This window comes from Salvelinus alpinus, chromosome 23, assembly GCF_045679555.1.
Source record: "Salvelinus alpinus chromosome 23, SLU_Salpinus.1, whole genome shotgun sequence".
In the NCBI taxonomy this organism is placed as follows: domain Eukaryota; kingdom Metazoa; phylum Chordata; class Actinopteri; order Salmoniformes; family Salmonidae; genus Salvelinus; species Salvelinus alpinus.
The window spans coordinates 28,685,199-28,705,267 of NC_092108.1; the positions used below are offsets into that span (position 1 = coordinate 28,685,199).

A 20,069-nucleotide genomic window follows, 5' to 3' on the forward strand; every position below is an offset into this window, starting at 1 on the left:
AATAATAACAGTGTGAAATGTTGACCTGGTATCAGCAGAAACTAATCTATATGATGAGTGTCAGATAACATATTGTATAGGTCACACTTTATGCTGATATAAGGAGTTCATTTGTATAGTTTCTCTGACCATTAATCCAACCATGATAGAGGTAATAATAATAACATGGTTCTGAAACGAATTGCTTGCCAAGCTCATATCAGTTACACTTAGTTTGTCATTTTCTCATAATTGCTTAGCTGGTGTTATTGTTGGCCAGCATGTCTTCACCTCCTGATGTAGAGAGCTGTACTCTGTAGTATTACAGTATGTAGGGCTCTGTAGACCCTACAAAGAAGCATGGATTCAGTTCTAGTGATGTAACTAAAGCCAAAACCTTCACTGAAAAAGGTGAAGAGGGACTGTTTTGCCAAAATGGACACCACAGTAAATGCTTTGATAATGAAATACATTTGTATGTATATTATTTGACATGGTACTGTACATCATGCCAAAGAGTCTACTTCGTGATTTCTTCCACAGATTAATATTCGATCAACATACTATTGTTGTAACATGTACAAACATTTTTTTTTTTTTTTTTTTACACTTTAGTCATTTAGCAGATGCTCTTATCCAGAGTGACTTACAGTAGTGAGTGCATACATTTTAATACTGGTCCCCTGTGGGAATCAAACCCACAACTCTGGCATTGCAAGCGCCATGCTCTTCCAACTGAGCCACACTGATTGTATAGATAAAGCTTGGTCACATTTATTGTAGACAGTGGCATGGGAAATAAATGGGACATGGTTGACATGCAAAGCGATATTAAATGTAAGGGTTAGGGTTAACCTGTCAACGGGATGCTGGTAAGAAAAGTCCCCTTAGTTTCTCCCCAGTGGCATAAGTAAGATCCAAAAAGGCAATTGGGGATGAGGCATTATATTGAAGATCTACTGTGTTTACAATGCAGATTAACAATGTGCACACTGACACCCAGTGGTAAGACCTGCCTGTTGCCACGTCCTTCCTATATAGGCTACAAACTCCAAACTCCCAAAACTTTTAGAGCCAACATGATCAAAAAGTATAGCAAGTTTTGTAACCTATTCATTATGTATTTGAGATTTTCAAAAATAATGACTTCTTCTGACCAAAAAACATTAGTCAAACATCCATCAATGTCCTAATTCGTGTACAACGCTGCAGGATTAGCAGTGCTCAGTAGATGTCACTGTTGCCTTATAATCAGTCAGTAAATTAGTTTTATCTTAATTTGATCACTGTTGTCACAGAGAATTTGTAGAGAAATGCAAATTGTAGTTTATTCAAAACAGCTTCTAAATGTCAGACTTGACTTGCCCTAACTAAAAATGTATTAACTACTACAAAAATGTTCATTAATTATAATCCACATAATAATTCACATTTACTGTTTCCTGCTGTGAGAAGCAGGGTCAAATTAGGATTTAGCTACTAATTTATGTTTGCTACCACCACCACTGAACAGTTCAATGTCTTTTATCTGACTGTTGAGATTCATATAATCATCTTGTCATTTATCAACAGTCAATTAACACTGATTTCACACGTAAACTGAATTCGTAGGGGGTCTATAACCACAGAACTAGAATGAGGGATTCTACGTCTATGGGTTTAACACTCAGAGTTTACACACAGGTACCTAATGACACCAATACTAGAAGCAATAAGGAAATATCAAGTAGGGTTAGTCTATAGTTTTCATCGATGTAACTTCGAAACCAATATAACAGCAGATATAATTTCACCTTTTGAATGTCATAATGTCATGACATTTTCATTTCATTATCTCCCAAATCTAACAGCTACATTTTCAGAAAGGCTCAATTAAAATCAGGGGTGATTTTGCGGATTTTGACAATGAATTATAATTAATCAATCAATTAATGGATGAACAGGTTGATCTCGAATGGTTGATCTATAACTACAGATCAACTCTCCCTCTCAGAGAGAGAGAGCGAGAGAGAGAGAGAGGGAGAGAGAGAGAATCATAAAATAAACCAGGAGCTATTCTGGCAGCGGTAGTGGCGCTCTCTCTCTCCCTCCCACGTACCGCTTTAGCCGACTACCACAAATCCACACAGTGACAATCATTCATCTCTGCTTAGAACAACAACACCTCAGTGCGACCACAGTATCCACCGGACTCTCACTTCAGCACTCCTACTTTTCTTTGAAAATCCGCTCTGGACTCGCAAGCGACAGCACAATATTGGGCAGCTACCGCGACTCGTTCTTCTCCCCTCATCATCTGAATGACGGGCGGACGGTTCGACTTTGACGATGGTGGCACATATTGCGGTGGCTGGGAGGATGGGAAAGCCCATGGGCATGGCGTCTGTACCGGGCCCAAGGGCCAAGGCGAATACTCCGGGTCCTGGAACAATGGTTTCGAGGTAGTGGGGGTTTACACCTGGCCCAGTGGAAACGTGTATCAGGGCTACTGGGCACAGGGGAAACGACACGGACTCGGTGTGGAATCGAAGGGAAGGTGGATTTATCGTGGTGAATGGACTCATGGATTGAAAGGTAGATACGGGGTCCGGCAAAGTCTCCACACGCCTGCCAGATACGATGGGACGTGGAGTAATGGTCTACAAGATGGATATGGAGTTGAAACGTATGGTGATGGAGGTAAGAGTGCCAGTAACAGTTTGTGGTTAGTAGATGTAATGCCGTTTGAAAGACCAGTCTCGCTTTTTACAGTGTAGCAGGGGGCACAAATGTTGTTGAGCAATTCAGTTGTATCAAAGTTTGATAAGAGTAGAGAAGCCTGCCTGAACTATGTGCCAGTGCCACACCACTGAGCTCTATTGATATAAACTGGACTGGTCAGTCAGCACTGAGCTCTCCCATAGAGGTCATGGCTAAAAATAGAAACATCACTCAGCCACACTTGAAAATCAAAGACCTTTCAAGCACATACCTATTGTATTGATCTTTGTTCATTTGTTGCAATATGGTAATTGATTGTACAGTAGTTTCTATAGAAAGTCGTTTTAGAGTATATAAAAACATGTTTTCAAAGATTGTGTTTGAGACAGAAGTGGTGATGAGGTTGTAATGTCAGGGCACACAACCAAAGTCATACACACACAGTTGCATATAACTTGTAGGTTATATCTATTCCAGGGAGAAAAATCAAAGTTTTGGTGACTCAGCATTAATTGATGGGGTTTTATATATTGATTAATACAGGGGAAAGCAAGAATGGATTGTAGGAAATTCAATAGATGTTAATAGATCAGTAATAAACACACCACAATATCTTACTTTACATGAAGTGTGATAATCAATAGATACTGTGGCATAATAAACACATATCATAATAATTAGATTTGCCAAATATAAGGTGGACATTGATTGCAGTCTGAGGGCCGGATTTGCAGAAGGTCTGAGGTCCAGAGCCAACAAAATCGGAGCAAACTTCATTAGCCGGTTCCCCCTGGGCAAGCTTGTCTTCTAGTGCTTTCTTTTGTGCTTGGGGTCTAGTACTCTCATATGTGTCACTCACTGGTTCAATTTCCTGACAGTCTGAAGCAGCAAGAGGTGCCTGCAGGGGCATCATTTCAGCTAAACCTTACTGCATTTCTACACAATTTAAAAACGTTCAAATTCTATTTGGAGAACAGCAAAAACAAGCAAAATTGTCTCCAGCCATTATCACCTTGTTGTTGTAGCTTCATTCATCTCAGTCAATGGGGGACTTAACATTCTACAAATACATCTCATACAAGAATTAGCTGCTACGCACTAGCTCAGCACCAGGATTAAAACTCTAGTTTAGTTTCATGTCAAGTCAAACAACAGTTGCCCAGCCAAAGCCATCTACTACAGCTATCTTTACCTCTGCACCAGTGGCGGTTGGTGCCTTTTAAGATGAGGGAGGACACATTTCTTTTCATGAGCATGGCCTTATTTCTATTAGAGAATTCCATTCACCCAGTTCATTGTAACAGCGACAGATTTAGGCTACTACGATAGTAGAATTGTCCCTATACCCATTATGAGGTTGCTACAACCTAGCCTATGACTTTTTTTTCTTCTAAGGGGTGGATCAGCTTAATATTGCGGATAGATTGTTGCTTCCATCAATGTAATTGTCTGCATCATTTCCAATCCCCCAAATATTTTTTTGATAAATATATATATCCATATACATACACATATGCATACATATACACATACACATATATGCATACACATACCTATATAGATATACATACTTTTTTAAGAATATACCTTTATTATTCCCCGCAAACCCTACCACCCTTCCCCCAATTGGAGTAAACTAATAAACACTTAGGCTTCTACCTTCAGTTTATACATCTTATACACATTTTACTTTACAGACACAATCTATTTTACAATAGTTATACTTTGTTTGTTTTTAGTCCTTCCTCTATTTCTGATGTCCATCCAGTTTGATTTCTATTTGTAACTGTGCTATTTCACAAAATTTCTGAACCTATATACATTTTACAGACCCCGTATGTTTTACATTGGTTATCTTGTTATTAGTCCCACCCTTCAGCTCCATTCAACCCCTCCCATCTATCTCTCAACATCATCCATTTTGGATTTCTATTTGCCATATATTTTTTAACTGTGCTGTGATGCTTCACAAAAGTACTGAACATTTCTATTCTCATAGCTTCTATAGATTGTAAATTAAACATATATTTTTTTGCTAAAATAATTATATTATTGATTGACTATGGCTTTTCAAATCACCCAGTATTGCTATCTGCAGCGTTAGTTCTAGGCAAATGTTGCAATTCTTCAGCCATTCCTGGACCTGTGACCAAGAACGAGCTACATATACGTATAATAATTTAAATTGAAAAATTCTAAGTTTTGAATCCGGGGTTGTTTAGCGTATCAATTCATAAACCATGTGCCATGGAATGGGTACATCAAAAATCTCTTCCCAACTATTTTGCAATTTATATGGCACAGCTGTCAGTTTTCTGGTCCTTAAATGAAATTGGTATATGTTTTTATTTATCACACTTTTCTTTAACCATTTATGTTCTTTAATACAGGGCCGACATACAAGTTCCTTACTTTTTTCCCCTTCTACTTGCCTCTTCCATTTTTGTGGTAATGCTGCAATTAATTGGTTGTAATTTTGGGTAGAGTAGACCCACCACAGACGGATGCTGGCACTAAGACCGCACTCAACCAACTCTATAAGGCCATAAGCAAACAAGAAAATGCCCATCCAGAAGCGGCGCTCCTAGTGGCCGGGGACTTTAATGCAGGCAAACTTATATCCGTTTTTCCTCATTTCTACCAGCATGTCATATCTGCAACCAGAGGGAAAAAAACGATAGACCACCTTTACTCCAGACACAGAGATGCATACAAAGCTCTCCCCCGCCCTCCATTTGGCAAATCTGACCATAATTCTATCCTCCTGATTCCTGCTTACAAGCAAAAACTAAAGCAGGAAGTACCAGTGACTCACTCAATACAGAAGTGGTCAGATGAAGGGGATGCTACGCTACAGGACTGTTTTGCTAGCACAGACTGGAATATGTTCCGGGATTCATCCAATTGTAACAGTTTAACTTTACGTCCGTCCCCTCGCCCCGACCCGGGCGCGAACCAGGGACCCTCTGCACACATCAACAACAGTCACCCACGAAGCATCGTTACCCATCGCTCCACAAAAGCCTTGGCCCTTGCAGAGCAAGGGGAACCACTACTTCTAGGTTTCAGAGCAAGTGACGTAACTGACTGAAAGGCTGCTAGCGCTCACCACCGCTAACTAGCTAGCCATTTCACATCCGTTACACAATGGCATTGAGGAGAATACCACCTCAGTCATCGGCTTCATCAATAAGTGCATCAACGACATCGTCCCCACATTGACCGTACGTACATATCCCAACCAGAAGCCATGGATTACAGGCAACATCCGCATCGAGCTAAAGGTTAGCGCTGCCACTTTCAAGGAGCGGGACTCTAATCCAGACGCTTATAAGAAATCCTGCTATGCCCTCAGACGAACCATCAAACAAGCAAAGCGTCAATACAGGATTAAGATTGAATTCTACTACACCGGCTCTGATGCTCGTCGGATGTGGCAGGGCTTGAAATCTATTACAGACTACAAAGGGAAACCCAGATGCGAGCTGCCCAGTGACACGAGCCTACCAGATGAGCTAAATGCCTTTTCTGCTTGCTTAGAGGCAAGCAACACTGAAGCATGCATGAGAGCACCAGTTGTTCTGGACGACTGTGTGATAACGCTCTCGGTAGCCGATGTGAGCAAGACCTTTAAACAGGTCAACATTCACAAAGCCGCGGAGCCAGACGGATTACCAGGACCAGGACGTGTACTCAAAGCATGCACGGACCAACTAGCAAGTGTCTTCACTGACATGTTCAACTTCTTTCTGACCAAGTCTGTAATACTTACATGTTTCAAGCAGACCAACATAGTCCCTGTGCCCAAGGGAGTGAAGGTAACCTGCCTAAATGATTACCGCCCCGTAGCACTCACGTCGGTAGCCGTGAAGAGCTTTAAAATGCTGGTCATGGCTCACATCAACAGCATCTTCCCGGATACTCTAGGCCCACCATAATTTGCATACTGCCCCAACAGATCCACAGATGATGCAATCTCAATCGCACTCCACACTGACCTTTCCCACCTGGACAAAAGGAACACCTACAGTATGTCAGAATACTGTTCATTGACTACAGCTCAGCGTTAAACACCATAGTGCCAACGAAGCTCATCACTAAGCTAAGGACCCTGGGACTAAACACCTCCCTCTGCAACTGGATCCTGGACTTCCTGATGGGCCATCCCCAGGTAGTAAGGGTACGCAACAACACGTCTGCCACGCTGATCCTCAACACTGAGGCCCCTCAGGGGTGTGTACTTAGTCTCCTCCTATACTCCCTGTTAACCCATGACTGCGTGGCCAAACACGACTCCAACACCATCATTAAGTTTGCTGACGACACAACAGTGGTAGGCCTGATCACCGACAACGATGAGACAGCCTATAGGGAGGAGGTCAGAGACCTGGCAGTGTAGTACCAGGACAACAACCTCTCCCTCAATGTGAGCAAGACAAAGGAGCTGATCGTGGACTACAGGAAAAGGCGGCCTGTACAGGCCCCCATTAACATCGATGGGGTTGTAGTGGAGCGGGTCGAGAGTTTCAAGTTCCTTGGTGTCCACATCACCAGCGAACTATCATGGTCCAAACACACCAAGACAGTCATGAAGAGGGCACGACAACACCTTGTTCCCTTCAGGAGACATGGCATGGGTCCCCAAATCCTCAAAAAGTTATACAGCTGCACTATTGAGAGCATCCTGACTGGTTGCATCACTGCCTGGTATGGCAACTCCTCGGCATCTGACTGTAAGGCGCTACAGAGGGCAGTGCGTACGGCCCAGTACATCATTGAGGCCAAGCTTCCTGCCATCCAGGACCTATATAATAGGCAGTAGCAGAGCAAAGCCCCAAAATTTGTCAGAGACTCCATAAACTGTTCTCTCTGCTACCGCACGGCAAGCGGAACCGGAGCGCCAAGTCTCGGACCAAAAGGCTCCTTACCAACTTCTATCCCCAAGCCATAAAACTGCTGAACAATTAATAAAATGGCCACCGGACTATTTACATTGACACCCCCCCTTCCATTTGTACACTGCTGATACTGCTGTTTATTATCTATGCAGTCACTTCATCCCTACCTACATGTACAAATTACCTCGACTAACCTGTACCCCCGCACATTGACTCGGTACCGGTATCCCCTGTATATAGCCTCGTTATTGTTATTTTATTGTGTTACTCTTTATTATGATTTACTTTAGTTTATTTGGTAAATATTTTCTTAACTCTTCTTGAACTGCACTGTTGGTCCAGGGCTTGTAAGTAAGCATTTCACGGTAAGGTCTACACTTGTTGTATTCGGCGCATATGACAAATAAGGTTTGATTTGATTTGATTTAACGCATTAGTAAACCCGCTACCATCATACAGTGTACAGTCAGTAAGCACTTTAGCACTTACACCGGGGGGCCCCAGTGGCAATAAATTAGTCAAACCAAAAGCTTACCTTGACTTGGAGGAGTTCCAGTGTTGTGTTGGATAGTCATATCCAGCTAGCTAACATAGCATCCCTCTGTTTGAGGTGGGTGTTTGAGTAAGCTAAACTAGTAAGTGATACTGAAAGTGAAATGACAAAATCACTCTCTCTCTCTCTTGCCTCTACTTCACCTTGGAAGAAATTAATTTGTTAAAAACTGTTCCAACTATTTTCTTTCTCTCTGAGTCAAATCAAATTTGATTTGTCACATACACGTGTTTAGCAGATGTTATTGCAGGTGTAGGGACTACTCACCACATTTTATGCACTGCAGTCCTAGCTAGCTGTAGCTTATGCTTTCAGTACTATATTCATTCTCTGATCCTTTGATTGGGTGGACAACATGTCAGTTCATGCTGCAAGAGCTCTGATAGATTGTTGGACGTCCTCCGGAAGTTGTCATAATTACTGTGTAAGTCTATGGAAGGAGGTGAGAACCATGAGACTCCTAGGTTTTGTATTTTTAGTCAATGTACCCAGAGGAGAATGGAAGCTAGCTGTCCTCCAGCTACACCATGGTGCCAGCCTACGGAGTGCTGTTGAGGCTACCAAAGACCATTGTAAAACAGTGTGTTTTAATCAATTATTTGGTGATGTGAATATATTTAGTATAGTTTTATCTAAAAATGATAACTTTTTAAATGTTTTACAACTTTTATGAAATTCATTGAGGATGTTGGGCCTCCCCATCTCCACTGCTCTGCACTGTTTTATGAAAAAGTTGCGCTGTTCACTGCAGCAGCATTGATGCGCTTTCCATAAAGATAGCCAGCCTTCCCTCCAGCTCCCAGGCGTATGCATGGTCCTAAAGTCAGCTCGCTAATACTGCTAAACTGCATTAGTCTTTTAATCGGGATTGGAATGATTTTATTAGCCTATTTTAAATTGTTGGTGTTGAGCTAGAGTATGACTGCCATACCCAATTGACGCCCCTGGGTACCTGAGTCAGCATAGGATCAGTCAGCATAGGAATCTGTGGGACAGTGGGAGTGTCACTCAACGAAATATAAATACTAGTCACTGACAAAAAGTGCCATAATCTATCCTCCTAATGTGTTCAGAGTGATTTTGTTCTGTAACCTAATTGTGTTTAGACTGATTCATTTCACATATCAAGACAGATGAAGTTAAGTTTGGCATGACCAACAAACTTCCCAATGTCTCAAGTTACTTCCATCTTTTAAAATAGTACATTATTCTCTGTGGAAGCTATGATGGACAGAAAGGGCATATCGCCTTGAGTGCACACCAGAATGCAGTATGCATTTAGAAATGTAGACCCCCCTTTAGTCGCTGAAATGGTGGGAAGGCTTGAGATATCACAATTATCTATTTTGCACTTCCACCTTCAAACAAATATCTGAATGCCAAAAATACAGTTGGAGTGTCAACTGAGGTTGTGAGGATGTCAAGTCAGTTAGTGTTATGGTGGTGGGTTCAACGTTACTGTTAGTGTGACAGCGGTGTTTTACTTCCAACTGAGCGATGTTTGAAATGAGTGACTTCTGCCGAACTGCAGTTCTTCCAATGGATCCTGTGTGCAGGAGGCATAAGGAATGCCAAATCAACCCCTAGATCCCTATGCATTTGTGGAGATCACAGAGGATTTGACAGGTGTAAGCAATATGCTAATAGCTCAAACTTGCCCTCTGATAGGCTAGGTGGACGTTTCACTACATTGCTTCAATACCAATAAAATGGTATTAGATCTCCACAAGTACATAGGGCCTAGTGGTTGATTTGGGATTGGGGTGTAGAATAAGTAGCCTACACTTCCCAGTCCCTCCTGAACTCCATGCCACGACCTGTTGCAGGATAAGTTGTTACGGTGGGTGGGAGCTCATCTTACAAAATATTTTAAGGCTAACATATTTGGACAACTGCACTTGTTGTAACCTCAATAGGCCCCATCTAATCATGCATAAGGGCACTACATAGTAATGGCTTCATTCTTGCCACCTTTCCATAACCTAAACAAACAGTGCAACACACCACTGGTACATAACTTAAATGATATACCAGTGGTACCCTATGCTTGTCTAGTATGTCTACTACCATAAAGGCCATGTCTAGACTTGACAGTTCATGCAGCTTTAGTATTCTGATCATGGAACTCCAAATGTGTCATGCATCTACACCACAGTGTGTCTGGATTCCCTTTTCCTGCTCTATATTCAAAGGCCAGTATGCATTCTACAAATGGTGGACTACGCAAAATATGATAATAACACAACAACCTCTGTAGCTAGCCAGCAAGATAGCAAGCAATGCTAAAGGGATTGCAAATGGGTTAGCATAACTCTAGCCAAACAATTATTTTCTTCTAAATATTAGCTAGCTGGCTAGATGGTAGTCCACTCTGGTAGGCCTACATTATGACCAAATAACCACAGTAGCCTACTTTGCCACTGTTAAAACTGTAACAAAGCAGGTACAGCCTCAGTGTTCACAGTAAATTCCCACACCGGAAGTTGGACAGAATTTTCACAACATTCAAGTTTGCGCTCAGCAGACCTTAAATTTGGTCAGTGCCGAAATTTTTTTGAGGGAACATTGGTCTGGACCCATCTTTTCAATGCGATCTTCGTATTTTGATAGCAGAAATCGCATGTAAATGTCAAGTGTAGAAACGACTAAAGACTGCCTGGTTTGGCATAACGCCAAGAGTATATTAATAGCAAATGATGAAGTGATAGTAAATCATGATACAAAGACTGAAATATGAATCTCATCATGGACATGGTATCTTGTATGTGGCTTGGAAACACAGCTCTGTCTGACTGACAGGAGAATCACAGTACCTGGGTAAAATTAGGTATTGGATGTGATTTTTATCCTTTCAATGGAAAGTTCCCAATGTAACAGGGATATTATGGACTTGTAGATATGTTTTCCACTTCAATTCCTTGAATCGACATTGGGCCAGTGTAAATAGATTTTCTAATCAACTCTAATATTAAAATGTTGTACGCCAAGTGATTATTCTGTGATCATGACAAAAATCTAGTTCATTATTTTCTTACTTTTTGTATTCATTCTTGAATTTTTTTGTTATCCTAACAGGTACATACCAGGGGCAATGGACAGGAGGAATGCGACACGGATACGGTGTGAGACAAAGTGTGCCTTACGGGATGGCTACGGTTATTCGTTCGCCTCTCCGAACCTCTCTGGCCTCGCTCCGCAGCGAACAGAGCAACGGCACCGTCCTCCATGCCAACCTTGACCTGTCAGACAGCCCTGCCGGCATCAGAGGAGGCTTTGTTCTCAACTTCCACAGTGAAGGCGAAGGTGAGAAGAAAAAGGGCCTGTTTCGTAGAGGGTCCCTGTTCGGAAGCCTCAGAAACCTCCGAAAGTCAGACTCCAGGTCGTCCATATCGAGCAAACGCAGCTCTGCCCCCAGTGATGCCGCCAGCTCCATCAGCCGAATCAGCTCCAGTGATGCCAACTCCACCATCAGCTTTGGAGATGGAGTTGATGAGTACATGCCCCTGGAGGACAATGTAGATGCCACCACCACAGAGTCCTACATGGGGGAGTGGAAGAATGACAAGCGGAACGGCTTTGGTGTCAGCGAGCGTACCAACGGGATGAAGTATGAGGGTGAGTGGATGAACAACAAACGCCATGGCTACGGATGCACAATGTTCCCAGACGGCATCAAAGAAGAGGGGAAGTATAAAAGCAATGTGTTGGCGCGAGGCATCAAGAAGCAGCTCATTCCTCTCAAAAACACCAAAACCAAACAGAAAGTGGATCGGGCTGTGGAAGGAGCCATACGGGCAGCAGCTATTGCCAGAACAAAAGTAGAAATAGCCACATCAAGGTAATCAGTTTCTCAATGTGTATGGTTGCGTCCGAATTGACACTCTATGGACAACTTTTGACTAGAGCCTTATTGGCCGTGGTCAAAAGTAGTGCACTATATGGGGAAGGTTAGTGCTATCTGGGATTCTTGGGACATACTTACCCTAAACCCTAACCATAACCCTTCCCTAACCTTAATCCTTACCTTAACCGTTTTAAATGTCAACTTCAATGGGATGACGTCAGAGTTGGGACATCCCAAGGATCCCTTTCAGACTTTTCCATATGGGGAATAGGGTGCCATTTTGGACACCAATGTTGTGGTGTTGTTGGTGGTAAATAATCCTACTGCTGCATGGGTTTCCAGGTTAGGTCTGCTGATTGGGTTAAGTTGAATGGCTGACAGGTTGGGATTCTCAATGAGGCGTCAGGTTTTTATTGATGTCACCTCATCCTACCTCTCCCATCTCTCTCCAACATTCTCCAACTCTTTCTCTCACTCACTCTCTCTCTCTCTCTCTCTCTCTCACACACACACACACACACACACACACACCCAGTAACCTAATTGTGTTTAGACTGATTAATTTCACATAGCAAGACAGATGGAGTTGGCTTGACCAACAAACTTCCAGATCAGATCTGCTGATTGGGTTCAATTTAACCCGATCAGCCAAATAATACACAAAATAATAAAATTGGCCAGGAGCCCGTAAAACGGCCGCCATTCCCTCCAGCGCCATTGTTTGCCCAATTACGCGCTGGTGGGGATATTTAAGACAACCCGAAAGCTGGTCTTTGCGATAACGCGGTTGGTTATGGCATAGATTATGACAAAGGAAGCGCAGCCTATCCAGCCGTGAGGCACAGTGCCCATATGCACATAGAACGAGAGATATGTGCTTTTGTGCTTGTAAACCTCATATTTAGAAACATAAAAAACTAATGTTTTTTCCCATTTCGTTTAATTTGATTAAAAACCAAGCATAGCCTATCCTAGCTGTTTTTTGTCATCCCCAATGCATTCGCCAAGTTGCCAAGACTATCGATAAATGGTTTGGTTTATGAGACCACTGAAATTAATTTTAATCACAAAAGTTTTATAAAAAGTTGGCAGCAGCAAAACAGTGAGCAATGAACCCCTTTTGTCCATGTAGACTATTACATTTTTTGGGATGTACGTAAAAAAAAAATCCATGTAGGCTATATGCCTATCATGGAACGAGAGATGAGATAATCTGGTGACACACTTATTTAGAAACATTTAAATTATTTTCCTGTAACAATTTCTTGTTTTCCATTTCGTTTGATAAAAAAACGAAGCCCTTAGTAGGATACCCTTACGCTATTATAACAAAAGCTTGTTCAACAGCAATGCGTCTGGTATCTTTCTTATCATGGCCATGCGTTAGCCAAGTAGCCTATCTATAAAAGGTTACTAAATGGTCTACTCTTGAGGCTTTTGCATTATTCACATTTCACATAGGCCTACCTGCAGTGCATAGTCCATTTTGCTTGTAGCCATCCCCATTTCTAAAGACGCGCTCCTCCAAACATAAGCAAATACATTTTGTCAGTCCAATAACGCCATATAAACGGTAGGCCTAGGCTAGATCTTGCTTATTGAGAATGTGCCTCACACATACAATTGAATTTACGGGAGCCTAGTATTTTTTTATTTGAGAAGTGCGATGTGTAAAGGCCCATACTGGTTGAAGCCAATTACAACAATGTTGACTGTTAACTAGGGCTGACCCCAATTAGTTGACTGGTCGATTGTGTGGTCGTTAGGCTGTTGGTTGCAGTGACCATTTCAACTGGGGGGGGGGGCCAAGCTGTGGCCAGTTGTACTGTTAGAGGGGCCAGTTACATTATTGTTGTCATCGTTTTCTTCACTGCATTGCAGGCATTAGCAGGCAAAATACCATGTTCATAATCATCATCGTTGCCACTGTCTAATAACGGATGTAAAAAAATAATGATAACAAAAATTTGTTATGTAAAAATTATTTCATACTCCACATTTAAGGGGGCCACAGGGGGGTCCAAAATTGTTGTCACATGGGCACTGGGCCCCCCCAGACCCGCCGCTGGTTGGTTGACCGAGAGTGTTTTAGTTGAGCACTAACAAATATATATACACTATAGTTATACACTATAGTTACTATATATATATATTTGCTCCCATCTCAGTGAACTAATTGATTGCGGAGGCCTAGACTAAAGGCTAATTTATCCTTGATTCGAAAATGTGGTCGAAGGCTTTGCATGAAGGCATGCAGAGGCCAAATCGAGCTCTGTACTGCACCGCCATGGCCTCCCAAATGTTGTAACAATGCAGAGGGCTCTGTATAGCTCCGCATTGATATGATTGGTTGACGGTAGGTGGGGGCGCTACATCCTATATAAACACAAACTCACTTCCTTGACAACAGCTCTGCACGTTCTGCGAAGCGCAAAAAGTATGAATGCACTGACTTCTGCTGAGGCCATATCACCGTAAATGCTTCATGGCCAATGCAGACGTCGGATTGACCATTCGCCCAGATGCAAAATGCACTTCTCTCTCCAGAATGCGCTCTCTCCTGCCAATTTGTGCACATTCGTTGTTTCATAATGTCATTGTGTGAATTGTTTGCGTTTGATTGTTAGTGTATATCCATTTTTCATTACATATATCACCAGTAGTACATTTACCGTTAATTCCTATCATTTCTAATCTACAATGTTTGTTACTTTGGTTACGGTCATTTATTTTAATACATTCAATATTATTATTCCAATCTTCCTGTTCTCAGAAAACCCAGGCCTTTAGAGCTACCGCTAACTATTGCGCTCATTATAATGGCTGTGAACATAGCAAAAATATTTCTGACACCCCTCCGGACCTATAGCACTACTGCCAGCGCTTAGATTTACCATTGCATTAGGTTTGTTAAAATAGAGCCCATGGTCTAAAAAGTCGTCATGACATGCCGTGGACTTGGAATTATTCCAAATTAAATTAAAGTTGAATTAGAAATAAAGACTCACTTAGAGAGAAAACAATCATGTTGTTAGTAGCCCATCTTGTCTATCACTTGGACAACAGTAAATTATGTTTACTTTCAACGCTACATTAAACAACATTGATTTACTGCTTTATTGTCCTTTTATAGCATGGGGGTTGTTAAACACTCGTTTCTGAAGGGCATTCTAGAGCGTGCATTATTTTCCTATAATGCACGGTATAATTGCATGGTATAATTCAATGGCTATGAAGTTCATTCTTACATGTTCTATTTTTGAGCTGCTTTTGAAAGCAAAGGTCGAATTAAAAACATTATTGGCATTGTTGAATTCGATTTTCATAATAGCAAGCTAGGATGATGGTTTGGTTAGCTAAACTAGCAAGTCTGGTTGGTTACCAAGGCAACTACTGTAGCTTTCTAGCTAGATAGTAAACTTAATTACTACTTCAGTGGATGTTGCCAAATTTATACTGGCAAATGAATACATTTCTAGAGGCAAATATGTTAATTCATAGCCATGGTATAAAAGGGATAATCAACTCAGGGCTCCATGAATTCTCTGGAAAATAATGCAACTCCGTGGAAGGTCAATTACACTCCACTAATGCGTGGTGGAACACACCTTCCACATTGTGCATTATTTTCCAGAGAACACATAGCCCCTCGTTGATTATCCCTCACTGAATGCAAAGCACAGAGATTAAATGATATACTACCATGTAAAACACCCATATCTGTTTAAAGTATCAAAATAGAGACTTTATTGCCATATCATGCCCACCCATCCCCCTTTCCTCATAATCTTCTTCTCTGATGAGAACCACTCATTAGCATGTTCTTTATCCTGATTTTCTGGCATCTGTATGAATTTTAATGAGGGCTCTCATATGTCAACACCACAACAACTCCTCCCGTCATGAAATATAAATGTGTCAGAGGCAGAATGTCTAAAATTAAGGTTTCGGTCTTTGAAGACTTATGTGTCTGAGTTGATAAGCGTGGTAAGAGCTTTGGAAAGTGCAGACTGGGTTCGGTTTGCGTCACTTTTCCCATCATCTGGGTGGAAGCCCAGGGGAGCAAAGAAGGGAGGGAGTAGAGAGAGAGATGGAGAGAGAGAGGGGGGAGAGATGAAGGAGGGCAAGCAGTTCCTAGACCAGACCTGACGGTGTGTACCAACTGTGCCCTGCTCACATGTGAGGCCAGCAGCCACTAGTGTGTCAGTCAGCACTGAGCTCTGACTAAATAAGGCAAGGCAGGACTTGGCTTATCAACAGTTTACAGGAATACAGCAGCAGTTGAGCTGATACATTAGCCCATCTCTGTCCCACCATCCACTATCATCTGTTGGACTACTCAGTCTATCTGGTTGGGACTAGGTGTTGGAGAGTTTATCACTCACCTTTCCTCAGAACCCTCCTTAGACTTGCTAACAAGCTTCCAGTAAAGTTTCTTAAACTTGGTTAAATTCGCCTTTTTTCAATGTGCCCTCGCTCGCTATATTTTCTCCCCAAGCCACGTGATGTAGTATAGCCTATGCTCACAGGCTTCAAAGCTTTAATAAAGAAGCACACATTAAATCGTATCATGACTCCATGATGATAATGATATGAGTATGGGATAGTGGGGTAAGTTAAGCCTATTTTTACATTCAGCATCACAAAGGAAACATAGTATTCTTTCTGAAAAAGATATCTACATATATTTCAGAATGTTGTGTATACCTGGAAATAATCGGAATTCATGTAAACATTACAGATTTGAAAACATAGTTTGTTCAAAAAAAGTGATCTCTTGGCACAACTCTGTTATAGAGAGAATTGTACCGATACTTACATAGTTACAATGAGGAGTACAACAAGTTGTAAGGGAGAGTGGGGTAAATTGAGCTAACCCTTGTTTCTAGGAAATCATACACAAAATTGATAATTTGACCAAATATTTAGGAAGCTGTCATCATTTCATAGTCTGTGAAGGAAGAAACCACATGGGAAAAGTCCTAAGCAATTTCGGCCCCCCCAAAAGAAAATTCACCAAGTCAAATTAATTTGTGTTAGAGGTTTCATGATGCTTGTATCTAAACCAAAGTAAATAATTTGAAGATTGTTCTATACGTTAGTTGGGATCTCTATACGCTTCAATGTGAGGTCCTAAACCTAGCATCAAAGTGCATCCTTGTAGCTGTGTGGGCTAATATAGTCAAAATGTTTGCCTTGGGGTAAATTGAGCCAATGACCATGGGGTAAATTGAGCAAATGTAAGTGTTTTCTTCCCAGGTGTAATGCAAGGGATTATCTCTGGGACATGAGATAGGCCAGGCCCTGGTGTTAAGTTAAAGAAATGTGTAGGCGGCTCAACTTACCCTGTCCCGCAGCACAACTAACCCCATACCCATGATTCATTCAACATCACAACGACTCTATATGCATATGAAGTTCTCATTATTCACACTGATTCACTGTCTGCAAGACTGTCAGCTGTTTACAGGTAGCAAAGCCAATTGCACATAATATTGACTCCTCAATGCACATTAAGGTTCTGTAGTCATGTGCCCCCTAAAGTTGGTGAAATGCCCATTCATAGTCAGTAGTTGAAAAAGAGAAGGTCCACAATCTTGAAGGTTGAAAAAGCAAATGTTTCGTCTTTGTGAGCTTCATCGGTGTCAAACATGTCTGAAGTATAACTTTCATTTATATCCACCTTAATTCAAAAAAGTGAACACCTCAAAGATGTTGAAAGGATACATTCAGTTCAAGAGACACAGTGTGAATCGTCCTGCGCTCTGTATTCAGAGGCCCTGAAGGACACTTATACAAACAGACGTAAAACCAACTACCTCTTATTGAGCTGTTTATAAAGAAACATCATTGAACTAACCTTGAAGGTCTTGTATCACTGTACCATTGAAATAAATCATGATAAATATAAAGAAGTATATTATTGTATTCCGTTGGTCATCGCATGTAAATGGTTTGTTTTGAAAAAAGAAAATACTTGAGAGAAAGTAAATGCAACACATACACTACATGACCAAAAGTATGTAGACATCTGCTCTCGAACATCTTATTCCAAAATCATGGGCATTAATATGGAGTTGGTCCCCCCTTGCTGCAATAACAGCCTCCACTCTTCTGGGAAGGCTTTCCACTAGTTGTTGGAACATTGCTGTGGGGACTTGCTTCCATTCAGCCACAAGAGCATTAGTGAGGTCGGACACTGATGTTGGGCGATAAGGCCTGGCTCGCAGTCGGCGTTCCAATTAATCCTAAAGGTGTTCGATGGGGTTGAGGTCAGGGCTCTGTGCAGGCCAGTCAAATTCTTCCACACCGATCTCGACAAACCATTTCTGTATGGACCAAAGCTTTGTGCATTGGTCCATTGTGCATTGTCATTGTCATGCTGAAACAGGAAAGGTTGTTCCGCAAACTGTTGCAATAAAATGGAAGCATAGAATCGTCTAGAATGTCATTGTATTTTGCAGCATTAAGATTTCCTTTCACTGGAACTAAGGGGCCTGAACCATGAAAAACAGCCCCAGACCATTATTCCTCCTCCACCAAACTTTACAGTTCGCACTATGCATTCGGGCAGGTAGCATTCTCCTGGCATCCGCCAAACCCAGATTCGTCCGTCAGACTGCCAGATGGTGAAGCATGATTCATCACTCCAGAGAATACGTTTCCACTGCTCCAGAGTCCAATGGCAGTGAGCTTTACACCACTCCAGCCGACACTTGGCATTGTGATCTTAGGCTTGTGTGCGGCTGCTCGGCCATGGAAACCCATTTCATGAAGCTCCCGACGAACAGTTCTTGTGCTGACGTTGCTTCCAGAGGCAGTTTGGAACTCGGTAGTGAGTGTTGCAACCGAGGACGGATGATTTTTACGCGATATGCACTTCAGCATTCTGCGGTCCCATTCTGTGAGCTTGTGAGGCCTACCACTTCGCGGCTGAACCGTTGTTGCTCTTAGACGTTTCCACTTCACAAAAACGGCACTTGCAGTTGACCGGGGCAGCTCTAGAGGGCAGAAATTTGACGAACTGACTTGGCATCCTATGACTGTGCCACATTGAAAGTCACTTAGCTTTTCAGTACGGGCTACTCTACTGCCAATGTTTGTCTAAGGGAAATGCATGGCTGTGTGCTCGATTTTATACACATGTCATCAACGGTTGTGGCTGAAAAAGCCGAATCCCCTAATTTGAAGGGGTGGTCACATACTTTTGTATATATAGTGTATACAGTGCATTCGGAAAGTATTCAACCCCCTTGACTTTTTCCACAATTTGTTATGTTATAGCCTTATTCTAAAATGGATTAAATTGTTTGTATTCCCTCATCAATCTACACACAATACCCCAAATTGACAAAGCAAAAACAGGTTTTTAGAAATTGTAGTAAATGTATAAAAAAATTAAAAAATTAAATATCACATTTGCATAATTATTCAGACCTTTTAGTCAGTACAGTCGTGGCCAAAAGTTTTGAGAATGACACACACATACATTTTCACAAAGTCTGCTGCCTCAGTTTGTATGATGGCAATTTGCATATACTCCAGAATGTTATGAAGAGTGATCAGATGAATTGCAATTAATTGCAAAGTCCCTCTTTGCCATGCAAATTAACTGAATCCCCCCAAAACAATTCCACTGCATTTCAGCCCTGCCACAAAAGGACCAGCTGACATCATGTCAGTGATTCTCTCGTTAACACAGGTGTGAGTGTTGACGAGGACAAGGCTGGAGATCACTCTGTCATGCTGATTGAGTTCGAATAACAGACTGGAAGCTTCAAAAGGAGGGTGGTGCTTGGAATCATTGTTCTTCCTCTGTCAACCATGGTTACCTGCAAGGAAACACGTGCAGTCATCATTGCATTGCACAAAAAGGGCTTCACAGGCAAGGATATTGCTGACAGTAAAATTGCAAGAACTTCAAGGAGAGCGGTTCAATTGTTGTGAAGAAGGCTTTAGGGCGCCCAAGAAAGTCCAGCAAGCGCCAGGACCGCTCCTAAAGTTTATTCAGCTGCGGGATCGGGGCACCAGCAGTACAGAGCTTGCTCAGGAATGGCAGCAGGCAGGTGTGAGTGCATCTGCACGCACAATGAGG

The 20,069-nt window shown here is 41.9% G+C and overlaps 1 protein-coding gene across 1 annotated transcript in view; it reads left to right on the plus strand.

Annotated features, from left to right (window-relative positions):
• Positions 1-2,004: 2,004 nt before the first annotated feature.
• The window catches only part of LOC139550734 (junctophilin-1-like), a 28,450-nt gene continuing 10,385 nt past the window's right edge, over positions 2,005-20,069 (plus strand). Inside the window, exons 1-2 of the mRNA XM_071361843.1 lie at positions 2,005-2,658; positions 11,206-11,968. Coding sequence (XP_071217944.1) covers positions 2,280-2,658; positions 11,206-11,968 — 1,142 coding nt within the window. The 5' untranslated portion in view covers positions 2,005-2,279. The remainder of the gene's footprint in view (positions 2,659-11,205; positions 11,969-20,069) is intronic.